The 9,778-nt window shown below is 43.3% G+C and overlaps 1 protein-coding gene across 1 annotated transcript in view; it reads right to left on the bottom strand.

Moving 5' to 3' along the window:
- Positions 1-2,109: 2,109 nt before the first annotated feature.
- The window catches only part of STIMATE (STIM activating enhancer), a 47,785-nt gene continuing 40,116 nt past the window's right edge, over positions 2,110-9,778 (bottom strand). The window contains exon 8 of the mRNA XM_014520964.2: positions 2,110-4,387. Coding sequence (XP_014376450.2) covers positions 4,271-4,387 — 117 coding nt within the window. The 3' untranslated portion in view covers positions 2,110-4,270. The remainder of the gene's footprint in view (positions 4,388-9,778) is intronic.

The raw sequence follows: 9,778 nt of genomic DNA on the forward strand, positions 1-9,778 counted from the left end.
ATAAAACTTGCCTCTCCACTTACAGTAAAACATTATGATCTTAATGCGTAAACATGCTAAAATTAATTTCAGTGCAGAAAACAAAAACAAAGCCTATGAATTGGGCTTCAGACCCAACACAAAAATCTAGCTGCTGGAACTAAGCATAAACAACACTGATACATTTTTTAACACAAAGTAACTGTAGAACAAATGTACAAATCAATGTCAAACTTTATTGTAAACCAATACACAATGTAAATACATCATTTCCCCTTGAAGTGTAATATAACACTACTGATTAAACAACATGGTCCAAAGACAGGGCAGCAGAATGAAGCCATTGTTTTGCTCACTCAGGCTCTACTCTGAACTTATGATAAAAGAAACCCAAAGTTCAATTTGAGACAGATACCCTAGCAAGACAAAAACCACTGACAAGAGTCCCTTTTTTAAAGATACTGCAGTTTTACTTTGTAAAACCAGAGAAGTAATTTTCAGTAATTGAACTAGAAACTAAATATTGTCTAAAAAAGTTTGCACGGCTGCGCTGTAGATTTATTGTGACCTTATGTGGCTGGATTTGCTCACTTTCATTCCATTTTCGGCTGAAAAAGCACAGCAAGTTGCAGACTTGATTTAGACAAACACAGTGGCAGGAATTCTTTATGATGCTCACCTTTAACTGAAATGGCTAAGGCTGAATGCTCTTCACCCTGCCAGGCACAGTTAGCAACTGAGCACATATCTGTTAGAAGATCTCTGGAACTTTGCATTGTTCTAGTTTACAACTCAACAAGCATGAGTTTTCCCTGAAGAAAAGCTATAACACATTTTAGTCTGCAACATTAATATACAGCATGTTACCTATTTAAAGTAAGACAAGGAGACCTGAATATATTAAATCCAGAACTTTAAGAGTATATATTACATGGACATGAGTGTTTAGTTTATTTGAACATGCCCCAGGCCAGATATCATGGCCACTTAGGTGATTTTAAAGGTGACAGACATGGTAACTTCATCTCCACAATTTCTGAATCTTTTCTGTAAATTAAAATTAAAATCTGTTTTATTTAGGTTATACTACATAGTTGAATTTCATTGAATGGAAATCCATTACTTTTATATGCACAGCCTAAAATCTTGGTTTGTCTAGAGAAGGAAATGTTTCTCTCAGACTGCACTGCCAACACTTCATCTAACATTTAGCATTAGATGTTACTCTTTCTTATATGTATAAGCTCTTTAAAGATGCGAGTATAAATGTGCAACTGTCACATTGATTTATTTATATTTAATTTTTTTGTCTCATTTAAGATCTTGTTATTTGCAAAGGGTAGGGCCCAACCAAGATGTACCTTGAGATAACTTAAGTGCCTGACACTTTGGAGTAACTGCACAAGTGCATACTTTTACTGCAGTAAAGGGAAGGTAACTTGACCCTCAATGAAAATGGAGTAAAAGTGCACATATTGGCAGTAACCACTCAGTGCATCTACACGTGCTATTAATTCAAAGCAGCACGTCTACACATGCTCCCTCTTGGGAGCTGCTCCTGCCCTGTTCTGCCCCTCTACAGCAGTCAGGGGGAGCTCCAAGCTCCTCCCTGGTGTAGCCCAGGAGCTCACAAGGGGCACAGGCCAGTTCCAGTGAGCATGGAGCCAGGAGAGCTCTGTTGAGCAGCAGCTGTCTCCTAGCCCCATGCACATTGGGAGGGGACCTGATATGTACAGGGCCAGGAGAAAGCTGTTCCTGCAGCAGGCACAGTTCTCCTGGCCCTGTGCCTATCTGGACACATAGCTGCCAGCAAGCCCCCTGCTAGGCAGGGCTTTCCTGCCTGGTGGGGGGTTGCGGGGAGCTGTCCTGGGTGTGGGGCAGCTGCAGGTGAGCCTTCTGCTGGATAGAGAGGGGAGGGGGAATCCAGCCCACTCCCTGGAGCAGCTGACTCTGTGTGGTTTGGAACTGCTCCGGGGAACAGGTGAGTGCTGGATTTGTAGTCCCTGCCAGCTCCCTGGAGCAGCTGGCATCGTGCCATGTGGAGGTATTCGGGGGGGGGGAAGGGGAGGCTGGGTTCCCAGCCCCTGTTCATCCTCCCGAGCTCTGTGCTAGGAGCCAGGACAGCAGTCCCTGTTCATCCTCCAGAGCTCTGTGCTAGGAGCCAGGACAGGAGGCAGAGAGCTCCCCAGTCCTGTAGCTGATTGGCTTTCAGCTCCTGGGGGGAGCGGGGGGAGCTGAGCAGTGCCAGGACTACAAACAGAGCTCCCCGTCCCCTGTGGCCCCTTGCTGGCTAGGCTGACTGGGAGTAAATTTGCTCTGGGTCAGCATCTACATGAGTTCTTCAATTTATTTTTAAAAAAACCCCACACAGCACACAACTAGTATTTAACAACTTATTGCAAACATTACATTTTAGTGCACAGTAACAGGTCAGCAACTCTAGTTAACTCTCAAATGTCAGGTTTGATAACATGTCCCTTTTCGTTAGCTGGAGAGATTGAGGTTTATCTATAAAGTCCCAGGATGTTCTGTTCACCTCAACCAGCCAAGCAGGAAACAAACAGGAATGTTAGAACAGCAAAAGCAAGCAAGGGAGTGAGTGCACAGTTTAATATTTCCTAAGGCCCACCGATACCACTTAGTCTTGATAATATGCCACATTAAGACCAGGCAAGTTTATAAAAATGTAAAAAATTATTAAAAAGTTCTAGCTGTTTTCCAGTGAAATTGTTTGGTTTAAGGCTTGGAACATATGTGATGTCCACATACTACCACAGATTTGCAATATATATATAATCCTTTATTTCTTTGATATATCACCTTGTGCTATGCAAAATTTGATTAAGCCAAGAAAGTTGTCAAAACCATAATCATCATTTAGGTTTTTTAGGAAATACTCATAGCAATACACCACTGAAAACATAGCTACTGATGCTGAACTCAAATAGACTTACTTTCAGTAACCAAAGAAAGCTGATACTGAAAGCTGCAGATATGTAGCTGATGCAGTAACAGGTGCTTTATACCTCTCAGTCTTATTCGAAAGAGAACAAGGAAGAAAGAGACAGGTTTTTTGAGGAAATGAAGAAGAGAGCTAGAAAAACATCACTTTAAAGCCTTCCAATAAATTATTATTAAATGTCAGCACTATACACACATATTTAAATGGCAGAAATCTTTTAAACCAAAGATACAAACATGGGATAGAATTATTATTTGCATCACTGTGCTAATATCTGCTATCAGATTAAGATTCCATGTGCTAGAAACCATACAAGTAAATAGAAAAAAGGAATGTTCTGCCTCCTTTTAAACTGCTGAGAGGTATGATCAGGAGACTTTTAGATTTTTAAGCAATAAATATCAGCAGTCATCCTTAGAAGTTCATTTCTTAGATAAAGGAACTATATAATAAGAAAGGTTTGTTTTTGCTGTATGCTAAAGTGCATGTTTGCCAAATATGCAGAGTACAATCTCCCATTATACAAAAATGTATTGTAAAACAATGTGGCTAAAACCACATTTAGGGTTACATTTCTACTGGATATTTGGTGATTTCAGTAGTGAAAAAGACAGCTTTTCTCTTTATGATCTCTTTGCGTTTTTGTAGTTGGGAAACACAGATAAACAAGAATGTCAGTCCAAATCTTGACCTTTTTTCTGCACAAAAAGGGAATTGTTTACATTTCTCTGACAAAGAGAATCTTTAAATAACAGTAAGAAAATATAACTTAAATATAAAACTGTCAAACTGGTTAGAGGAGACTTGAAAAAAAAATCTTTTCCCACCTATTACTTTTATAGGTACCTTGTACAAAGTAAACATATACTTAAAAAAATAACATTGTTACTGTGTGTAACCATAAAACTATTCTGCTCTAGTACTTAATATGTTGCAAAAGCCAGTTTTAGTAATAAAACTTACTGGTTTAACTTAGTCAATCCTCATGCCTTTTTCAGATCATCTTGCATCGACTCATTCAGTAACCATAAATTAACCATTGTAGTATTTGTTTTTTATGGTCTTCTGTGAAATCTCAGATACAAATCACCCTAGTCCTTGGTCCCTAATAATGCTGTTTTCACATGTGATGAAAAGACACGCTTGCATATTTGGTTAGCATTTCTGTAGTGCAACTGAACTGGAAAGTCTTCCATCTCCCTGCATCCTATTCAGAGGCCTGGTTTTGAGTCAGTTTGTAAGAAAAAAGGGATGCTGTTGCAAAGTGAAATGCAACTGACTGAAAAGTCTTTGCCACAAAACCTGCACATTTACAGGCCAGGGAATACATCATACAGGCAGCCCAAAACGATGCTTCTTCTTCTTAACAGGCTTTAAATCAGTCAGTCTCCGCAGATCCTCTTCAACTTCTGATTCCTCCATTTCATCATCTGCAGAAATGAGGATCTACAAACAAAAAACTTCTTCTGAATAATGTATATCAAACAATAGGCACACTCTATTTTCACTCTCCCTCTAACATAAAACAATTTATTGCCACTGAGACTCCCCCTCATTAATTTAGAGAAGAGACTATACTAAATAAAAGAAATTTGGATCAGTTGTTAGGGTTCATGCCACTTCTTGGCATAACTATCCAAAACTTCAAATATTACTTAGAAAGTAACTTGCAATTATTAAAAGATCCTTCATACTTTAATTTTCTTGCAATAAATAAATCAGATATGTCTAAACTGGAGACAAGCCTGTTGAAAGTCTCCAGGTTAGGGTCAGAGGGGACAGCAACAAGGGTAATGTCATGATGGGGGTCTGTTATAGACCACCAGACCAGGAGGAAGTGGTGGATGAGGCTTTCCTCAAACAGCTAGTGGAAGTTTCCCAATCACAGGCCTTGGTTCTCTTCAATCACCGTGACATCTGCTGGGGCAACAATACAGCAGTGCACAGGCAATCCAGGAAGTTTTTGGAGAGTGCTGGGGACAACTTCCTGGTAGACAGAAAACTGGCTGGATCATTGGGCTCAGAGGGTAGTAGTCAATGGCTCAATGTCTAGTTGGCAGCTGGCATCAAGTGGAGTGCCCCAGGGATCCGCCCTGGGGCTGGTTTTGTTCAAAATTTATCAATGACCTAAAAGATGGGATGGAGTGCACCCTCAGCAAGTTTATAGATGACACCAAGCTAGGGGGAGTAGTAGATAATGCTGGAGGGTAGGGTTAGGAATCACAGAGACCACAACAAATTGGTGAGTTGGATCAAAAGAAATCCCATGAGATTCAATAGGTGCAAGTGCAAAATCCTGCACTTAGGATGGAACAATTTACACCACAGGGAGTTATGCGCAGAAAATTCAAAATTATGTGCAGAAAAATTCAAAATTACATAGAATTAATTACTTTTATTTAAATTTTTTTTACAAATTAAGCTAAACATAACACCATTTGAACCTTCTTTAGAAATATACATAGGTACTTTCTATTTATACAGCTATATAACACATTTTATCACAGAATCTTTAGTGCTTTACCATTCTATGAACAAAAAATAAAAATGTAACCAAGCAGGTATGATTTTTAAAACTAAATAAAACAATTAGGACTTGTTATACTGAGATTAGATTTTCTAATTTTCAGCAAATTTACTCTTTTTTTTCTTTTTCATTAAATTAGACACTCGTTTCTTTTCAAAGTCCAAGTTCAAAAGAAAAATAAACAAAGGATTGCTAAAAGTCCTTTCAATAAATAAATCAGATATGTCTAAACTGGAGATAGGCCTGTTGAAAGTCTCCAGGTTAGGGTCAGAGGGGACAGCAACAAGGGTGATGTTGTGGTGGGGGTCTGTAACAAAATTATTGCTCAGTAATGTTGGGTTCTTTGCACAGTACAATACTTGTCAAAATACCAACAAAGTAAGTCAAATAAATAAATAAAATCATAATAATAATAATAAAATAAAGCATCAATAATTGTAAAACAAAAATGTATGTGTTAACTTAAAGTCTTTTTAAGTTCCAAGGTTGAAATAAAGGAAGACCAGCTCTTTCATTTTTTCTTCTGAGAATGAATGGCTGTGATTAAAGAGGACAAAGTTGTACAGTGAATTGCTGCGCTCTGCATCAACTGCGTTTGTTACAGCATTTATGTAACAACCAAATCATATACTAAAAATCAAACATCTACTATACATATTTTAAATGTATTTAAAAAATATATTTTTGTCCTGATTTACATGTTTGTGTACTGTATATAGAGGTGATTGCATAATAGCTCAAAATAAAGTCTTACTTTTGTATATTGTGTATGGGGGGTGTGGTTGGGGGAGGTGTGAAGGGAATGTATGTGCGGGGGGTTGTAAATGTGTGAGGGGTGTGACTGTGTGTGTGGGATTTGTGGGTATGGGAGTGTCTGGGGTTTGTGGGTGTATGTGTGGGTGGGTGTAGGGTTTGTTGGTGGGTATGGCCCTTGTGCCAAATGCCCTGCCTCCTCTATGGTGCACAGCCCCTGCTGCTAGCAGCAGAAGGAGGCAGGAGGCCCTCAGGGCACTCATAGCCATGGCAGGCAGACCCGCCCAGCAGTGTGTGGCTCTAGCTGAGTCCTGGAGGCTACATGTGGTGGCATGAAGCTGGCCCAGCCTCGCTTGCTGGTGCACGCCTTTCAACCAGACCAGGCTGGCTCTGTGCCAGCACATGAGGCTCACAGGACTGCAGGCAGGAGCCATGTGCCATCAGGTCAGGCCAGGCTGGCTCTGTGCCTCCACATGAGACTCCCCATGGCTCCTGGTCTGCAAGCCATCGGGCCGGGCAGACTTTGTGCTTCTACATGCAGCTCCCCACTGGAGTGCTGGAAGCCCCATGTGGCGGCATGGAGTCATCCCAGCCTGGCCCAATGGAGCATGACTCCACCTGCAATGCTGGGAGCCCCATGTGCTGGCATAGGGCCAGCCTGGTCTGCCTGAAGGCACATGCCAGTGGGCCAAGCTGGCTTTGGAGCCAAGACTCAGCCGGAGCTGCATGCCACTGGGGGCTCTGGCTGCCGAGGACCTGCTGCCTGCTGCTGCTAGTGGAGGCTATGCATTATGGGGGAGGTGTGGGGGACCCACACACATGAACAAACCCTGCACCCAATCACACACACTCCCACACCCACCCACAACATCTCTTGCAGGCAAGAGCTCCCTTCCCCATTCACCAGCTGTCCAGGTGTATGCCTCCACATTCAGTGCCTCCATATAGGTCTCGCAGCTGGAAGCACAGAGCCTGCCCGGGTTAAATTATCCAATATTATGCAATTATGTGTGGTCATACATTTTATGTGCAAAATTATGCAGGGGCATAATTGCTTAATTCGCTGGGGTGTAACAATCCCATGCACTGGTACAGGCTGGGCACTGACTGGCAAAGCAGCAGCCCTGCAGAAAAGGACCTGGGGGCTACAGTGGACAATTGCTGAATAGGAGCCCTGGTTCCCTTGTTGCCAAGAAGGCTAACAACATACTGGGCTGCATTGGTAGGAGTGTTGGAGGTATGCAGTCCCACTAGGGGAGATGCCTTACTTGACTTGGTGCTGGCCTCAGGGGAGGACTTGGTGGGGGAGCTACAGGTACAAGTTAACCTAGGGGATAGTGACCACCAGCTGATAGGATTCACTATCCAGTTTAAGGTGGGAAAGCCAAATAGTAGGGCAGTAGTGCTAGACTTCCAGACGGCCAACATCAACGAGCTCAGGAGATTAGTTAGGGTGGGACTGAGGGGTAATCACATCTGTGAGATGGGGGTCCAAGAAGGGTGGGAGTTCTTCAAGGGGCTGATCCTACAGCCACAGAGGAACACCATCCCAGTACATGCAAAGGGAGGCAAAAGAATTAAACAACCTTCTTGGCTGAGCAGGGAAATCCAGGAGAGCCTTCAGAGGAAAAAAGAGGCCTATAGGCTGTGGAAGCAGGGGGCAGCCACCAAGGAGGAGTGTACCTACTTGGCTTGTGCTTGCAGGGAAGCAGTGAGAAAGGCCAAAGCAGATACAGAACTCAAGTTGGCAACAAAGATTAAGGATAACAAAATATCCTTTAAGTATATAGGGAGCAGGAAGAAGGCACAGGGTAGCATAGAGCCACTACAGAACGGACTAGGGCAACTCATAACTGATAGGATGGAAAAAGCTGAGCTCTTAAATAATTACTTTGCTTCTGTTTTCCTGGACACGGATACAAATGCACCTCCCAATGAGTCTTTAGTCTGGAGTGAGAGTAATACCAATCCACCAACGGTTACCACGGACCCAGTGAAGGGGCCCTTGGAAGGGTTGGATGTATTTAAGTTGGTGGGCTCCGAAGACCTTCTCCCAAGGGTACTAAAGGAATTGGCTGATGACATAGCAGAATCACTGGCGCAGCTGTTTGCGCACTCGTGGCACTTGGGACAGGTCCCAGAGGACTGGAAAAGGGCCAATGTGGTCCCTAACTTCAAGAAGGGGAGGAAGGAGGACCCGGGTAATTATAGGCCAGTTAGCCTCACCTCTATTCTCAGCAAGACCTTAGAAAAAATCATTAAGTTTCACATTTGCAGGGGGCCAGCAGGTAACACAATGGTAAGGGGCAACAAGCATGGGTTTATAGATCCTGCCTGACTAACCTGGTCTCTTTTTATGATCAGGTCACAAAGTGCTTAGATACAGGGGAGGAAGTATTTGGGGGAGAAGGGTTTGGGGGAGACCTTGTTTCCCCCAGCGCCCCCCAGGATAACAAGGAATAACGGCCACAAGTTGTTGGAGAGTAGGTTTAGATTAGACATCCGTAAGAACTACTTCACAGTTAGGGCAGCTAGGATATGGAACCAACTTCCAAGGGAAGTGGTGCTGGCTCCTACCCTGGGGGTCTTTAAGAAGTGGCTTGATGCCTACCTGACTGGGGTCAATTGAGCCCAGTTTTCCTCCTGCCCAGGCAGGGGGTTGGACTTGAAGATCTACAAGGTCCCTTCCGGCCCTCCTCCTATGATTCTATGATTCTAAGTAGATATTATTAACCTGGATTTTAAAAAGCAAACTGAGTAGCTGTGATATGGATTTTTTCACAGTAAGGTGGGTGAAAAACTGGCTTATGGGATGCACCCAGAGACTGGTGGTGGATGGGTCGGTTTCTCCCTGGAGGCATGTGGGCAGTGGTGTCCCCTAAGGCTCTGTCCTTGGACCAGTACTGTTTAATATCTTCATCAGCAATTTGGATGAAGGTGTTGAAAGCACCTTGTGCAGATTTGCAGATGACACTAAACTATGGGGCATAGTAAACACACTGGAGGGCAGGGAGTGAATTTAGGCAGATTTGGACAGACTGGGGAAGTGGGCAGATCAGAATAGGATGCAATTCAACAAGGATAAATGCAAGGTGCTGCACCTGTGGAGAAAGAACCTCCAACACAACTATAGACTGGGGGTTACCATTCTGAGCACCACAACAGTGGAAAGAGATCTCGGAGTCCTGGTTGATGCAAAAATGAACATGAGTCACCAGTGTGCCGAGGTAATAAGGCCAACCACACACTTTCCTGCATCAGCAGGTGCATCACAAGTAGGTCTAGGGAAGTGATAATTCCCATCTATGTGGCATTGGTGAGGCCGCAGATAGAGAACTGTGTCCAGTTTTGGGCGCTGCACTTCAAGAGGGACGTGGATAACCTTGAGAGGGTTCAGAGGAGGGCTACTTGTATGGTTAGGGGCCTGCAGATAAGACCCTATGAAGACAGACTGAGGGACCTGAATCTCGTCAGTGTCCACAAGCGAAGGCTGAGGTGATCTTGTGGCTGCCTACAAACTCATTGGGGGGGGCAGCAGGGAATAAGGGGGACTCTGT

This window comes from Alligator sinensis, unplaced genomic scaffold (genome assembly GCF_000455745.1).
Source record: "Alligator sinensis unplaced genomic scaffold, ASM45574v1 scaffold78_1, whole genome shotgun sequence".
NCBI classification, from domain to species: Eukaryota; Metazoa; Chordata; order Crocodylia; family Alligatoridae; genus Alligator; species Alligator sinensis.